Below are 17,314 nucleotides of genomic sequence, written 5' to 3'. Positions count from 1 at the left end.
ATTTAGCTGAATTTAATTGTTTGGCAAAGTAGCTGGAGCTGTTATAAATTAAGTAAAATGACAAAAATGGACACTAGAAAAAATACTTAAATATCATTATTTTAGTTTAATAAAACATAGTTATTACCAAATAACCGAAAACATATATAATACTACTAATGACAAAAACATGTACTCAGTATAATATTGTTACGTATTGTAACATAAAAACTACGTACAGATATAGATGACTACAAAATAAAAATAATATATTTAATATATACAAATATAGATGATGGTACAAAATGAAAATAATATATTTTATAGCATCAAAATGGGAGTACTAGTGGATACTTTCAATATCTGTTTGATTTACGTAAGATAAATTCCTAATATTTTATAAGGGTATTTAAGTAATCAAAATAGCAAAAGCTCTTTTTAATTTCAAACGCTACATCATCTAGCGTTTTGTTTTCTAGCTTTTTCAACCCATTAAAGCTTTTACGTTGGTTGAGCCAAACAGAGCTATTTAATTTACAGAAGCTTTTTTTTAGAAACTAAAAGTTAAACGCTCCAAAAAGCTTCAATAAGCTCGCTCCCAAACATACCCTTAACCTACGATCGAATTCCGTCATTATTTTACCTTGTTGAAAAAATTATAATCATGTATGTTGTTTACAGTGATCATTTTACAAAAGCTAAAATGACAAAAATTAACCAAATATAAGATAAACTCGTCTTCAACCACGAATGTTTGCAACACTTATGACTGTTTGGATTCGTGATAGATTTATATGTACATTGTAATTCGATCATCAGTTACGAATTTTGGATCTGAAAATTCTGCCAAGGCCCCCAACTGAGCTCATATCCTCAAAAATGTTTAGAGTTCAAACATCATCAAATTATGCTTATAGTAAACGATGGCCCCTACTTAATTTGTATATGCTTATGGGGTTGCTCGGGCTGTTGCATAGGGAACTCTAGTTCAGGCTCAAAAGCACCCAACAGAGAAAAGTACGCATCCACCATATCCTCTGACACGTGCTCCAAGCTTGGTGGGTCCCACTGTAACGATTTAGTTCATGTTAACAAAAGAACTCGTAACTGTGTACTTCAATGTTTTAAGCAAGATGAATATGTATTTTGTAATAATTTATAAACCTGTTGTGATAAAATTCTATATTACTTTTTTTTTAAAGAAAAACAAATGCTGGTACCTTGGGTGCAAAATCTTTATCCACCATCCGTGCTCGAACACCCTAAAAAGATATTATAAGGTTATAACCAACAAGGAGATTTGATAAACGTATATATACAAGACTAATGGAGGACTAATGGATCATGCTTCGATTGTAACAAGTCAAACAAGATGAAATACCTCCGAAAAATATATAAATGCACCAAACCTTTTATATAAGTTTAAAATAGAGCTTACCACAGAGATAATATAGTTTGGTATTCGTATTTAAATAGCTATAGCTATTAGCTATCTATATAAATATATAATAGACTGAAATAAATGTAATTACTAGCCCGTAATAATAAAAACATAGCTTGCTACCACTTATTAACAAGTCTACAAATTTTCCACCCATAGTTTTCAGTATACCTCACAAAAGTCATTTGATATCTGGCCTGAAACAGCTCGTGATGTCAGCCGGTATTCTCGAATCAGGCACTGATCAAGACTCTGATACCGCGATTCTCGAATCTGATAACAAAGTTATCAAAAATCCAATGTATAAAATGGAAAGTGAACCGAAACGCTAAATCATGAAGAACTTACTGATCTCAATGAAACCTTCAAACTCAAAGGTGAAGCGCATTTTAATTTCTTCAACATCAGAGAGCACCACTGGTCGCAAGATCTTGCAGCTTCATATTCCTATTAGTCATTCAGATTCATTAGTTTTACAAAAATGTTTCATAAAGAATAACAGAAATAACAATTTAAAGTGTAAATGGTACAAATATTACCAAGGCATCAATGATTTTTTCAACAGTATCATGGCAGAAACATTGATCAATAGTTTTCATCCTAATCAAATGAAGCCAAATCATCAGCTTAAATTATAATTTGCACAGAATAATCCAAACCCGTTTAGTAAAATAGGCACTTTCAGAATAAATCATTATAAGTTCACCTCTCGAGAACACTGTTTTTATCTGGATCCGTATAGTCACAGTAGTTTTCTAAACAAGTTTCAATGACAGAAGGATCATCAGTTTTTAAATTCTTGAGTCGTTCTTCAATTACCGGAACATTCTGTACGGAAAATAATCATACATTAACAAAAACGACAATGTCACAAGTCAAAATAAGACCTTAGAGAACGAACATTGCTGTGAGAATAATGTGTCGCAAGCCCACACGCAATCATTTCTGCTCCATTGAGCCAGTTTCCAGTTAGACCTAAATACTCCCCTGAGTAAATAATAAAATTACATAATTTCTAATTATGGATATTTATGACCATTTTATGTACCATTAATTTTGTAATTTGTTACTAGCGTTACCTAAATAACCGGGAAGTCGTGACAGGTGAAAAGAAGCTCCCGCATCAGGATGAAGGCCAATTGACGTTTCAGGTGTAGCAAAAGCCTGAAAGGTGAAATGCATGTCCATAATTATAGGTCGTTGAAAAAAAAAAAACCCGTATGCAAATACTTACAGTTGTATCAGTTACAACCCTGAAATTTGCTGGTATGGAAACTCCAGCCCCTCCACCCATAGTTACCCCATCCAAGATAGCCACCTACACGAACATAAGTACTCCAATTAGTTAAAAATCGTCATTTCGATTAGAACTGCAAATATTTACGAGAAAAAAAAGCTTTTACTAAAAAGTGCCATCGTACAACTCACCTGTGGCTTCGTGTATGTACCTAGATAGGATATAAATCTATATAGAGTCCAAAAGAAATGTTTGCATTCTTCAAAATTGCCTGCACAAGATCAATAAGTAAACAAAGAATATAGATACACTAAGAGATGATAGAAAATGAGACTAATTAGTATAAATCACCCAAAAGACGCATCGTTGCTTCGATTTTAAAAGAAAAAATGCAATTAATTATGCCTACTTTAACTGCTTACCAGCAAAAGAACTTCTGTATGGTACCTTTTTTTATCATATTATGGAGGGCGACGATATCCCCACCAGCACAAAAACCTCTGCCACTACCCTACATACAAGATCTGGATATATGCATCAATTCTTCCAGAATCGATCAAGAACAAAGATAGAAAAATTTAAAAAAAAAAAAAAAAAGAAAAGCAGTTTGGATATGAGTTGGTAAAGTTACCTTCATTATCACAAAACCTATATCAGGGGCATCTTCCCAACTTCTATATAGTTTATGCAACCTGTTTACCTGAAAATCACACAAGTAGTGACCACATCATATCTATAGCCAAAAGAAGTTAAAGGCAATAATCGACTTTCATAATGTATTGGAAAATTGACAAAAGATTAACCAACATTCTTGACCATACTAATGAAATTATGTTAATGAGTATACAAGATTATATACCAATATTAGCAATGCATCACAAACGTTTGACATTGTTCACATTGTGCAAGAAGGTGTATTATCAACATGAAAATTCTTAAATTTTTGTTCATACAGAAGAAATGGTTCCACCTAAAAGTTGGCCCCACTTTACTGAGGTAAAAATATATACTGGTAACACTACTCCAAATAAAAAATAACCACTATCTTCATTAGGAATCTGGCTCCTCATGTTAACCATTTTTCCCTATCCAACGTGTTTCGAAGGTATGGAAACATCCAACGAATTTCTTGGAGGCGAGACAGAAATTTCGCATTTATCAAATTTCAAAACCTGAGATAAGCTGAGAAAGCGGAATACGGTATGAATGGTCGGTTATTATTTGGTCAACGTTTATTCGTTGGATATGCTAGAAGAGAGATGCGAACGTCTAATACAAAATACCGAGCCGAGAGCAGTAATTACAAAAGTCCACCTTCAATTTCCAAAATACAGCCTGATGAAGAATTACTTCAAAGTTTGGGTAGATTGGTTTTACTGGTAGATAGAACTCTTATATCACAGGAGAAGGTGTTCTGGTGGTTGAAAAAACAGAAATGTCCAAATGATTTCTGCAAGCTTATGGGGGGCAATTACGGATGCGTTTCCAACCATGAGTAATGATGATTTCCTCACTGTTCAGTCCATGGACAATAGGAAAGGTTCTTTTTCTAGGTTTGTTTGGCTAAAGGTTCAAGGATTACCTTATGAATGTGGAACGATTGATAACATCGGAGCTATTGTAAAGAAATATGGTAATATATTATGTGTGGAAAAAAAAAAACCATGAAAAAACCCAATCGTGTCAATCGTTCGCTTTTGTGGAATGTAAAGATCCTGGTGATATACGCGAATATCAAACCACCAGTTTCATCAATTCTAATTCGTATAAAGTGTGGGTGGAAGAGGAAAAATTTCATTCAAATGAAGGTAACTTATTCTCAGAGTACGATCTGGACTGTCACAATGCTGAGGTGGCAAGGTTATCTGTTAATGGGGACATCTCCGATGTCTCACCAGAAAATATTGTTCCTGATATAGTCGTTTGAGAATACAACCATTGGAGCCAATTCAAATTCTGAATATCTTCACATCGATATTGATGTAATGAATTTATGAAAGATAATCAATGGAACAGTGGAAGGATGGATTTGTATTGATGTTGAAATATAAAACTCAGAGGACAATCACACAAGGATGATTTCTCTCTGCCCAAGCAATTCAATTGCCGAATAACAAACTTAACATGAAAAATGCATGAGTCCAACTATTACAAAATATTCCCTTTTAAATCTAACTAACTAGCAAAGATGCTCAATCTCCACCCTCCACTTGTCTGTTGCTCCTTCGCTGATACGCCTTCAAAATAGCAGGCATGGGCCTTATGTTGTTGGGTTGGTCAAACGTGGGCTGCTCTTCATCTATCGGGTTGGGTTGTTCTCTATCAGGGGGGAATTTCTGATAACGCTCCTTTGGTGTTGGTAGAAGAGGAATATGTCAAAGATGTGTATGCTAGCGTTTACCAAATTCTAACTAAAGCTCTCAATACAAACCCACAGGAAACTACTCCCTCTAAAGGTGGTAAAATGGCTCCTACTTCCTTGTTACATCCTGTCAACGCAAATAACAATGAGCTACCAAAAAACGCAGATTCACAATTTTCCCCACATGATCGATCCTCTGGAAAGGATTGTAGACTAACTTGTTCAACCTTTCATAAAAAATTTCAAAAGGCCAAAGCAATTAAAATTCAAGAATCAGATCCGAAAATTCAAGGCAGTCATTTCAACCTTTCTAAAAGTGCTAGAAAAAATAATTTAAAGACAAAAGCAGGAAACCTTAATAAAGAGATCTTTGAATCTTCTCACCAAGTTGATACCGAAGATGAAGATTTAGATGGGTTCACGGACGTAATATCAACTCGCAAAAAACCCAAACCAATCGGCAAGTCAATCAATCCAAGCAAGCATATCGTTGAACTGAAGAACTATGATAACTTCATAAGTGGGATGAGCAAATATGGTGAACCACCTACTCCTCCTCAAAGGAAGTAAAGATGAGGCTTGCCTCATTAAAATAAGAGGGGCCTCGGAGGTAATGATAGGGGTCGTTCGGTTATGCGAATGTTGGAGTATAAATATCAAGTTCTATACGTGGCAATTCAAGAATCGAAAGTGAATGAAACTCGGGTTTCGGTTGTGAATGATATTAGGAAACTCCAAATATACAGGGATGTGTAAGTTGTTCTATATGACAGTTGGTATGATCATTTTGGCATCTATATAGAGGTGTGCAAGCAAGCTTTATATGGACACGATAATTGGTGAAAGTTGTCGGAAATGAACAGTTGGTAACGGATCTTCAATCAACTTTTGACATGATCATGTGGGCACGATTTTAAAATGCGGCTTGGATGATATATATACGTCAGCTTCTATGTTTCTGAACAATCTTTACTTTTGGGTGTATTAAAAGTACTTATGTGTGCTGAACGAGTACATTTCAGATTTGGTAAAGTGGCCACTTCGAGAGATGGCTTGTATTCGGTCTCTCTAAAGGTGTTCGCCTCCATTTCAATATTAAGGCACACTCGTTTCGTTTACGAGGAATGGGTTTAAGGAGGAAAAAGTTCGGAGGCTAAGGAGGTTAATTGGTCCCATGATTATATGGAGCTTTTGGCTAGCTAGGAATTACTTCATTTGTATGCGCCTTTTACATAGTTCTTCTCTTATTTTCTAATTACCCGGGCTTACTGAGACCCAAACTCAGACTCTTTCTTCCCGACCTATTCGACTCTCTGGCTGTTAATTATAAAGATCCTAAGGGTGCCTTGTTTTGTAATCCGGGTCAAGCCATCAATTTGTTGGCTGACTATTTTTATATTTTATTTCTATGTAAAAAAAAAGAGAAAAGAAAATACACTGTAAAATTTATTAGCCCCTATTTATGTCCAATACTGCACCCAATATTACAACATAGATTTATTTATTAGGTAAATATTAGTAGGTATCTATAAGTGACTACATGTTGACCTTAAATAAACCACCAAATTTGGAAGAAAACAAAATTTGATACAAACAATGCAGTTAACCTAAACACATATCAGGCATTTTTGAATCAACAACACTTAGAGATTCTATTAACCTAATTTAAAGTTACAACCGACTAATAATATACTGAGTAAAAGTTAGAAAAAAAAAATGCATAAAAATTAGAGATTAATCAAAAGCAATCAAACCATAGAAGTGTTGAGCGCATTAAGAAACGACGGTCTGTTCAGAGTCACAGTTCTCGAATACGCATTGCGTTCCACTAAAACCTGTATTTATTAATTTAAAATGATCAAAAATTACAGCATAATATATATGATAGTAAGAGTTCATAGTATACAATAACATCAACTATCAACTATATAAGTTAAATTCAAACTTACAACAGAATCAGGATCACCGATGAGCGAATGATTGTTGTTGCTGCTGCCATTGGTATTGCTGCCATTGGTATTGCTATAAGGTTTTGTTGTTATTTTTTGTTTGAATTGATTGAATAAATTTCGATAGCAGTTTTCAACGCCACGCTGTCTTCTCGTGACGCTCTGCAGCATCTCTCCGTGTACATAGATACTTTGTATCGGCTATTTTGTTTTTTATATGGACCCGGTCAATTTTGGTACCCAATTATACCATTTGCAATGATTGGAGCTTCTACTTTTTTTTCAGAGTTAGTTACGGAGTATTTATGAGTGAAAAAAATTTGAAATTACGGTTTCATTTAAACGAAATATTTTAATAATATGTTTTAGATATTAAGAAAAATTAATTGTTAAAGTCATTTAGTTAATGGCCCGTTAAACCACGGATTTTGACTAAGAAACGTGTCGTTATTTTTACAAACATATTGATGTACTTAACTTTGGTCAGAATAAATGAACTACATTTATTCTCACAATACTATCTTCCAATTTGAATAATAATAATAGTATAATAATTATAATACTCCGTAATAAACAATAATATTTATATTTTAATAATAATTATTAGTAATAACAAATGATTTTTGAAATTTTTAAAAAAAATTAAAATACAATTATTATATGAAAGTTGTATAATATGCTTGAAAGTTTGTACATGTGTTAATGAGGTGTTTTGTACAAGATATACAATTTTTTTAAAGTTTGTACATATAGTAATGGGGATGTTTTATCATTAGATTGTACATGATGCTTCAAATAGTATATATATGGTCATTGAAGTGTTTTACCAGAAAGTTGTAGATAATGCTTAAAATATTGTACATATGGTCATGGGGTATTTTATCATAAGGTTGTACATAATGCTTCATATATTATATACAATTAACATGTTAATATTTTTATTAAATACAATTAATTATTTTTAATGACATCATCATGAGGGGCTTAGAATTTTTCTCTTTATTTTTAAATTTTTTTAAGCTTAGATAATCCTTATTTATGACATCATCATTTTAGAGATTTATATGATACCACAGACTAATTTTTATGTATTACATAATACTTGACTAAGAATATATCGTTAAGAATATACGGAGTATTCAAAAATCAATTCGTTGATATAAATTTCAAAGAATAATATATAATACAAATAAAAATATTTAAAGTAAAAAATTGAAAAAAAATCTTTAAAGTCAAAACAGAACAATAGATTTGGGATTGGTGTCGCTGCTGCTGTTGTGGGTGTTGCTGTTGCTGTTAATGTTGATGTTGTTGTTATGCTTTAGTTTGTTTGTTGTTGTTGCTGTGGTTTTTGTTGTCGATGTTGTTGTTGTTGTTGATGTTTTTGTTGTTGTCGTTGTCGTTGTTGTTGTTGATGATGTTGATGTTGTTCATGGTGTCGTTGTTGTTGTTGATGTTGTTGTTGCTGCTAGTGCTGTTGGTTCTATTGGTGCCACTGGTGTTGGTGCTGATACTATTGGTGTTGTTGTTTTTGTCGTCGTTGTTGTTGTGGCTGTTTTTGTTGGTGGTGTTGTTGTCATTGGGGGTTGTTGTTGTTATTGTTATTGTTATTATTGTTGTTGTTGTTGTGGTTGTTGTTGCTATTTCGGCAGATGTTGCTGTTGTGGCAGTTGCTGCTGTTGTGGCAATTGTTAGTGTTGTGACTATGGTGTCTGTTGTGGTTGTTGCTGCTGTTGTGGTTGTTGTTGTTGTTGTTGATGATGATGATGTCATTGTTGTTGCTGCTGTTGTGGCTGTTTGTTGATGTTGTGGCTGTTTGTTGATGTTGTGGCTATTATTGTTGTGGTTGTTGTGGCTATTGCGCCTGCTGCTGTTATTGTTGTTGTTTTTGTCATTCTCCATATTTTAGAGTGGTGCAAAAAGTAAGATTACTTGTCCATCCTAATATCAAACTAAGCTTCTGTTCATACTAGCATTCGCTTCAAATGAATACTGTTATTGATGTTATTTGATGTGTTCTAGAGGGTATACAATACGGTTATTATTTTTATACTAATTACTACGATTAATTACTTAAATTTACGCTAAAACACAATAGGCAAGTATATCTATCGTATTGTAATATAGCAAAGGTAAATTTCGGGATATCGTTCCAAGGACTCGTTAGGTGTCAAATTAGATTTTTATAGTTAGTCTTAATAGTTAATTACTAAGTTACTGATTAGTTAAGGGGGATTTACCGTTTAAGGACCGGTTTATCTTTTTAACTTTTTCTATTTAATTAAACAACAAGAGCAATAATTTTAAACTAAATTATAACTACAAAGTAAATAAAAATTACTGCGATAAATAAAAGTAACTTTAACTAAACGAGATGAAAATACAATAAAAGAGCATCATGCTGACACCACAACAAGGGTCAACGACGTGTGCGTCTTCGCAACCAGTCCGTACTGTTGCAAGCAATCAATATAGCGGGGCGCACTATGCCGCAGCCCAGTCAAATAGCTTCATATCTCAATTACAGCAAGTCGCGCCACCACACTTGGCACCCGCTTTCAATGAGCCAGCGCGAGTACAAGAATTTATGAGCAATTGGTTCGCGGTGATGCAAGGGCAAAAAGCTAAGCAAAGCCTTGAGTTAGCTCCCACAACGGAAAAGTTTGTGCCACACATCGCCAATCATCCCTTCACAGTCACACCGGTATTGCCTCTAACACTAGGAAGTTATGATAGGTTATCAGATCCGGATGACTTTTTAAAAAAATTTGAAGGAACTGCAAGAACACACAGCTGGGGTGATGCAGTAGCATGCCATATGCTACCAATAGTGCTGCAAGGAGTAGCAAGGGAATGGTTCAATAATTTGCCAGCCCAAAGCATTACAGGTTTTGTGGATCTGCGCTCATGATTTTTATTAAACTTTCACAATTTGCGCGCACGCAAAAGAACACATGTCGAATGTCACGACATTAAGCAGAAATCGAAAGAGAGCTTGGGAGAAATAATAGACAGATATACCAAGGAGGTGGCTAAAATACAAGACTTGCCAAAAAGCCAGAAGGTATCCGGCTTTATACATTGTATAGATACCGACAGACACATGTCTTTATGGCAACGGTTACGGAGAAGAGTGCCAGAAACTTTCGCGGAAGCCGTAAAAGAAACACATGATTACATGCGGGCACAAGAAGATATAAAGCAGAATCGCGAAAGTACCTCTTCAAATATGGACATCGACGATGATTATTATCTAGTGCATGGAAGAGGGTCAGAGGCTGGCAAACGTTATGGTGGTAATGGCCAACCTAGGAGTGGTAACTATCATAATGATAAGTATCGCAAATTCATAAACAATAAAGGGGGAGGAAGTCAGAGGTTCAAAAGCAGACACACTGTAAATGTTGCGTTAATAAAAGACCTCACAAAAATGCCAAAAGAAATTTTGGCTACAGAGGCAGTGTGCAAAAGCTTCGACCCCCCAGTACCTTTGTCAAAGTATGGAAACAGAGAAAAAAGAAAATTTTGTGATTTTCACGATGATTACGGTCATGAGACCAATGAATGTCGGCACTTAATTGAAAGGGTAGTTGCTGAACTCAAAAGAGGAAGATTGCAACACTTGAAGAAAAGTGCAAGAGCACAAGTCGATAAGCCAAATGGAGAAAAAGAATATCCGTGGCAAAAGAAGAATGAGGGAAAAGAAACGGATAAAACCATAAACATGGTAACCAGCGGACGGACAAATCAGAGGCGCAAGTTAGAGGTATCTGAGGAATGAGAAAACACTCCCATCATATTCCCGGCCATAGCACAGGAACCCTCGGATGCGCCCATCACAATTAAAGGGCGTGTCAAAAGCTGCGGGTACATCATCAAGCGATTGCACGTAGACACCGGTTGCGGTGTTGATATAATGTACGAGCACTGTTTCCGCTTGCTGCCAGGGGCTGTGTGAGCCAAGCTAGCGGCTCCTAGCACTGCGTTATCAGGATTTTCTGGGGAGTCTGCATGGCCAATCGGGATCATCAAATTAGAGCTGGAGCTGGTGGACGATGATAATAATGAGTTAATGAGAAGCACGATAGTAGAATTTGCCGTCGTAAGGTCTTACTCAAAATACAACGCGCTTTTAGGGCGCACGACTTTGCAAAAATTGGCAGCCGTCCCTTCCACGGTACACGGCCTTATCAAGTTCCCAACACCGTTAGGAATTGCAATGATAAGGTCAGAAAAGCAAGATGCAAGCATTGCGACCGTAGAACAAGCAGAACAACAGCCGAGTGAGGCAGAGCAAATTCGAAGCTGCATGATAATCGCAAACCCGCGACATCCAGAACAGAAAATTAAAATTGGCGGAGGATTGTCTGATGAGACAAAGTTTAAGCTTCGTAATATATTAGCTTCTAATACGGACGTCTTCGCATGGAAAGAAGCGGACATGACGGGCGTACCAAGGGAAATTGCTGAGCACAAGCTTAACGCAAATCCTAGTCTGACGCCAGTGCGAAAAAAGAAACGTGGCATGGCTCCTGAAAGAAGTGAATGGTTGAAGGCAGAAGTAGATAAGTTGGTCAAAGAAAACATCTTGCGAGAAGTAAGGTACCAAACGTGGGTAGCAAACCCAGTGCTGGTAAAAAAGCCCGATGGGTCTTGGCGCATGTGTGTTGACTTCACGGATATCAATAAAGCTTGCCCCCAAGGATAATTATACTCTACCAGAAATAGACTGGAAAGTTGAATCGTTGACTGGCTTCCGATACAAATGTTTTTTGGATGCGCACAAAGGATACCATCAAATACAGATGGCTGCGGACGACGAGGATAAGACTGCTTTCCACACAAGCCAGGGCATATACTGCTATACCAAGATGCGATTTGGTTTAAAAAATGCTGGAGCAACATACCAACGGGTAATAGACGAGGCTTTCAAAGGTCAGATTGGGAGAAATTTGGAAGCGTACGTTGACGACCTAGTTATAAAAAGCACAACAGAACAAGGTCTGTTGGAAGACATATTAGAAACGTTCGCGTCGTTAAGAAAGATTAATATGAAGCTCAACCCGTCGAAGTGCAGTTTTGGAAAGGAAGAAGGAAAGTTTCTCGGTCATATAATAACTGAGCGCGGGATACGTGCAAACCCAAAGAAAATAGAGGCAATCGAGAATATGCCGTCACCAAGAAATAAAAAAGAAGTACAAAGTTTAACGGGTAAGTTGGCGGCATTAACAAGGTTCTTATCAAAATCCGCAGAGCGATCACTCCCCTTTTTCGGGACATTGAAGAATTGCTTAAAGAAAATGGATTTCAAGAGGACGAAGAAAGCAGAAGTGGCATTTCAAGAAATGAAAAAGTTGCTGAAAGAGCTGCCGACAATGACTGCGCCGATTGTGGGAGAAACGTTGATACTATACTTAGCAGCATTGAAGGAAGCAATAAGTTCAGTATTAATAGCAGACAGAGGACAGGTACAAATACCTGTATATTTTGTTAGCAAAGCTTTGACAGGAAGCGAATTAAACTATCCTGCAATCGAAAAACTGGTTTATGCACTCGTGCATACGGCTAGACGCTTACGAAGGTATTTCCAAGCGCACCCAATAAGGGTCCTAACAGATCAGCCGATAAAGCAGGTGCTATACAAACCAGAAAATTCTGGTTGCATGGCCAAATGGGCTATTGAATTGGGAGAGCATGAAATAAGCTTTTCACCACGAAGTGTGGTAAAAGGGCAAGTCCTAGCAGATTATCTGGCTGAAACAGCCTGAGATATCGAAGTCTCGCATGAATCAAAAGAAATACCACCTCCTCCCGAACAGCTGTGGGAAATGCACACAGACGGGGCTTGTGGCCCAGAAGGCGTAGGGGCAGGAATAGTCCTAAAAAGTCCAGAAGGAGAGGAATATACCTTCGCACTGCGATTCAGCTTCCCTGTTACAAATAATGAAGCTGAATATGAAGCATTGTTATCTGGGATGCGGGTAGCAAAATATCTGGAGGTTAAAGAACTATCAGTATATGTTGATTCGCAGTTAGTTGCAAACCAATTTAACGGAATATTCGAAGCACACGATGAATCAATGCAAAAATACTTAAAGCTTGTGCAAGAGTTAGCAGTTGACTTCGATTTATTCCAGATAACTCAAGTTTTGAGGACACAGAATAAAAAGGCGGATGCGCTAAGTAAGTTAGCCGCATTAACATTCAGTCATTTTAAGAAAGAAATTTGGGTTGAGGAAGTTAAAGTAAAATCTATTGAAGAAGACAGTGTTTCGATTGCAGTTGAAGAAGGGGAGCAGAGTTGGATGACACCAATAATAGAATTTCTAACTAAAGGTACATTGCCGATAGATTCAAATGAAGCAAGAAAGATTAAGATGAAAGCACCAATGTATCTGTTAGACAAAGGAATTCTATATAGAAAGTCTTTTCTGGGACCTCATTTGCGGTGCCTTAATCTAACTCAAGCGGAGTCAATCATGCGGGAAGTACACGAGGGAATGTGCGCTCTGCATTCGGGACACAAAATAGTTGCGTCTAAAATAATTTGGCTTGGATATTATTGGCCGTCAATGTACAGAGATGCCGCAGAGGTAATACGCAAGTGTCAATCGTGTCAACTTCATGCACCGATTAGCAAGGATCCGCGACATCCTATGATACCGGTCGCGTCTCCATGGTCATTCTGCAAATGGGCAATTGACATAGTGGGGCCATTCCCCGCAGGACCAGGGGGTGTAAAATTTCTGGTAGTGACCATTGATTATTTCACGAAATGGGTAGAGGCCAAACCACTAAAAACAATTTTCGATAAACAAATTCGAAATTTTGTGTGGGAAAACATCGTCTGTCGGTTTGGAATACCAAATGAAATAGTAAGCGATAATGGTACGCAGTTCGAAGGTAATCCATTTAGTGACTGGTGCCAAGAATTAAATATAAAACAAACATTTACATCAGTCGCACACCCTCAGGCAAATGGTCAGTGTGAGGTTACGAATAGGGATAACGTTTTAGGAATCAAAGCAAGATTGGGATTGTGTCGAAGGGGTTGGATAGACGAACTGCCTAACGTTTTGTGGGTACACCGCACAACTCCAAAGGGTGCAACTAATGAAACACCTTTTAGTTTGGTGTACGGGTCCGAGGAAGTAATACCCGTCGAAATAAATGTGCCAACCATGCGCATAGCTTCCTTCGATGAAAGTAGCAATAGCGAGAAACTGCGTGAAAACCTAAACTTAGTTGAAGAACGCAGAGAAATGGCGGCTATAAAAGAAGCAATCAACAAGCAAAGAATCGCAAGCTACTATAATAAGCGTGTACAACCATTATCTTTCCAATTGGAGGGCTTGGTATGGCGAAAAAACGAAGCAAGCAGAGCAGAGGACACGGTTAAACTTGGACCTAAATGGGAAGGACCTTACAAGGTTATTAGCGTAAGCGATACAGGGGCGTATCGTCTAGCAAGTTTGGATGGAAGAGCAATAAAGCGCACCTGGCATGCACAAACACTGAAACGGTGCTACATATGAAAAACTGCAGAGGGACTGATCACCCCAAACAACTGTTTAAAGTTTTTATCATGTGAATTTTTATTTTCTATTGTAAACATGACAGCTAAGTGTTGGTCAAAATATATGCTTGAAATAAATTGAATTATGCAATTTAAGCCAATAATTTGTACATTTTTACATTTGTTGATTGCATGCCCCTTAAGCTGCACAGGGACACACTCCGAGTCTCAAGTGGCATAGTTTAGTTTGGTTACTAATACTATTTTTAATAGTGACAGTAGTAAAACATTGGTTTGTTTCAAACGCGTGTACACCGCACCAGACGGAGACTTGCACAGTCTAGACTACAAAATACAAGTTTGGTTTACTTGTTTAAATAACCTGGACATTGGCGTGGCCGGAAGACTCTTGAGTATAGACATTGGTTTGTCTATAGTACGGGTAATTTGCATTGGATTGTATACGCGTACATACTTATAAAAAATTTTATAAAAGTCTTGAGTATAAACTTATAAGCATTGGTTTGCTTACTTTTGCGTACAACATTGGATTGTTGGCGCAATAATAAAAAGATCATGAAACGATTGAAGGGTCGCTCCCGTCATGAAGTCATGGCATTTATTCTACGTAAGAGTTATTGAATGCATAATATTGTAACAAATCATTATAACCGCCATAGTGATTTCGTAAAAACACAATAAATGTGCCTTAACCAAAAAAGTTGTCGAAATTATATTCAATCAAAAGCTAACATATTGCGGTTGGAGAATATAAAGTTAACCGCTTAGCATAAAAGCCGGGAATATACAAAAATTTGACCTAATATATGCCAATATAAGCTAAAAATAAAAAAGGGGGTGGCATTGGCTGGAACATTTGCCATACACTAAGGAGAGTATGCCATCCTCGCCCGCAGTGATCCGACGCATACTTCGCTGTAAACAGAAAAAGAAAAATATAATATAGGGATGCGAAACCTCCGAGGCTGCAAGGCCCATCCCTCGCTGGCAAAAAACAAGCCACCAAGGATGGTTGAAAGTATCCACACAAGGTAGCTTAACAAACTCAATTGAGTTTGACAGTAATTATCTCCTGCGCGGAGATAGTAGGATCGTTAATGAGAAATTGAAGACGGGGGATCGAGATTTATTGAAGTTGGGAACAAGCTTCCTCACATTTTTCCTTGGCTCCATCAACGAGCAACTCAGTAATATTGGGAGAATCACGGGGGGAACATACAGTTCCTGGCGAATAACATTCCAGAACAGGGTTCGCTCATACGCACATGAGCAACCATGGCTGCACCAAATTGCTGCTCGACGGCTTTGCAGTCGAGAGCATGCTGGACAAGGTTAGGTAAACCCTTGCGGAGAATGTCATACTACACCTTTAAAGTGCCATGTTTCGTGACCCATGACTCATGTGACGCAATCCAGTCACTAAAGCTTTCGTTTAAAAAGATGACGTGGTTCTCTGACTCTTTGAGCTTTGCAAACAGCGATGTAATCTCCGACTCCATAAACCGCTTCTCATTAATATGCTGATCCTCATCCTGTTGCCTTTTATACATCATAACATTAATTCTCTCTTCTGCCTGATTGTGCGCGGTTACTGCAACCGCAAGCTGAGTAGTTAGTTTTGCGTTTTCTTGCTGCAAGGAAGTCTCTGTGGATGACGGCGGTGGTGGATGAGCAAGCGCATTAGATTTAATCTGCAAACGGTTGAGGTCCTTAGCAAAGTTGAACAATGTAGATTGTGTGTCCATATACAGTTCCTCGGTAGGAGAAAGTGTAGAAAGCTTCTGCATCAATTGCTGGGGGGCGCATGATTGTAGGAAAGAAAACTGTTGGAAAAATGTTGGTAGAGAAACCTTCAGGAGTTCATCGATATTTGAAATCAGTAGAGACAAATCTTCTGAGTTTGGACACACGCGATTTGAAGGATGAGCTGCACCGCTTGGACCTTCAAAGGCAATAAGCATGGTGTATAAATATCTTAACATCAAAATTCAACTGAAAGGTTGTCGGATGAAATTCATACCTTCGTCGGGTAGCCTTTTTTGGCTACCTAACCCTCTTGAACTGGGAGTCTGGTATAATGAAGGTAGTGAATTTGAACGGCTAGCTGGTGAACTTGTCTGGTTACCAGAATCGATGGTCGGATTCAATGTGTAAGATTCCAACTTCATCTGCAAAGATAATAATAAAAACAACAAATTAGTGAAAAATAAAATTTGTAACTAGGGTTACATCATGCAGAGCGTAAGAGTATGAGATATACCTTTTTTAAGCTTTTTCATAGAAGATGAAAAGGGTAGAGTGATTTAAAAAGGAAAAAGATTGTGAGATATGAAAAAGCCAAAAGGCTATTTATAAAGAAAATACGGGAGTCAAAAAGTAACGCGGGTATAATGATAGCCATACACATGTATCAATCTCAAGTTAAGTACCTTGTTAAGAGGTCCGGTGCACGTTAGCATTAACAGGCGGTTGCATAATTACAATCATTACCTTTTCGGTAAACAGTGACAGTTGTCACCTCGGGTGCAGGAATTGCAGCCGAAAAGACAGTTTGGTGACTGCACGCATACATTGCATTTAATACTCACATAGTATCCGGTTACGCATATATATTTAAATAACCTCACAATCTGTCCAGTTATATTTGATATCCAACTAGGATTTATATTAGCACTATTGAGCATGCTAATCTGATTTAAAGTGGTCGTTAAGGTTCATTGTGTATACATTTTTTCTTACTAGTTCGACGTCATACACTATATTTCATTGTATATAACATCGAACTGGGGGGACTTAATGATACGCATAT

General features: G+C 37.2%; 1 protein-coding gene across 1 annotated transcript; it reads right to left on the bottom strand.

Annotated features, from left to right (window-relative positions):
• Nucleotides 1-603: 603 nt before the first annotated feature.
• Nucleotides 604-7,160, bottom strand: LOC139871756 (3-hydroxyisobutyryl-CoA hydrolase-like protein 1, mitochondrial). Its single transcript, XM_071859487.1, has 14 exons — nucleotides 6,969-7,160; nucleotides 6,774-6,854; nucleotides 3,289-3,357; nucleotides 3,105-3,168; nucleotides 2,849-2,928; nucleotides 2,655-2,738; nucleotides 2,500-2,584; nucleotides 2,322-2,407; nucleotides 2,127-2,248; nucleotides 1,960-2,020; nucleotides 1,769-1,867; nucleotides 1,592-1,693; nucleotides 1,200-1,241; nucleotides 604-1,047 (listed from the first exon to the last, which is right to left on the bottom strand). The coding sequence occupies exons 1-14, from the start codon at nucleotides 7,137-7,139 to the stop codon at nucleotides 910-912; spliced, it is 1,284 nt and encodes a 427-aa protein (XP_071715588.1). The 5' UTR covers nucleotides 7,140-7,160; the 3' UTR covers nucleotides 604-909.
• Nucleotides 7,161-17,314: the final 10,154 nt, after the last annotated feature.

The sequence above is a fragment of the Rutidosis leptorrhynchoides genome, chromosome 10, assembly GCF_046630445.1.
Source record: "Rutidosis leptorrhynchoides isolate AG116_Rl617_1_P2 chromosome 10, CSIRO_AGI_Rlap_v1, whole genome shotgun sequence".
Classification (NCBI taxonomy): Eukaryota; Viridiplantae; Streptophyta; class Magnoliopsida; order Asterales; family Asteraceae; genus Rutidosis; species Rutidosis leptorrhynchoides.
Note: the sequence above shows the minus strand (reverse complement) of the source record. Positions and strands in the feature narration are given on the sequence as shown.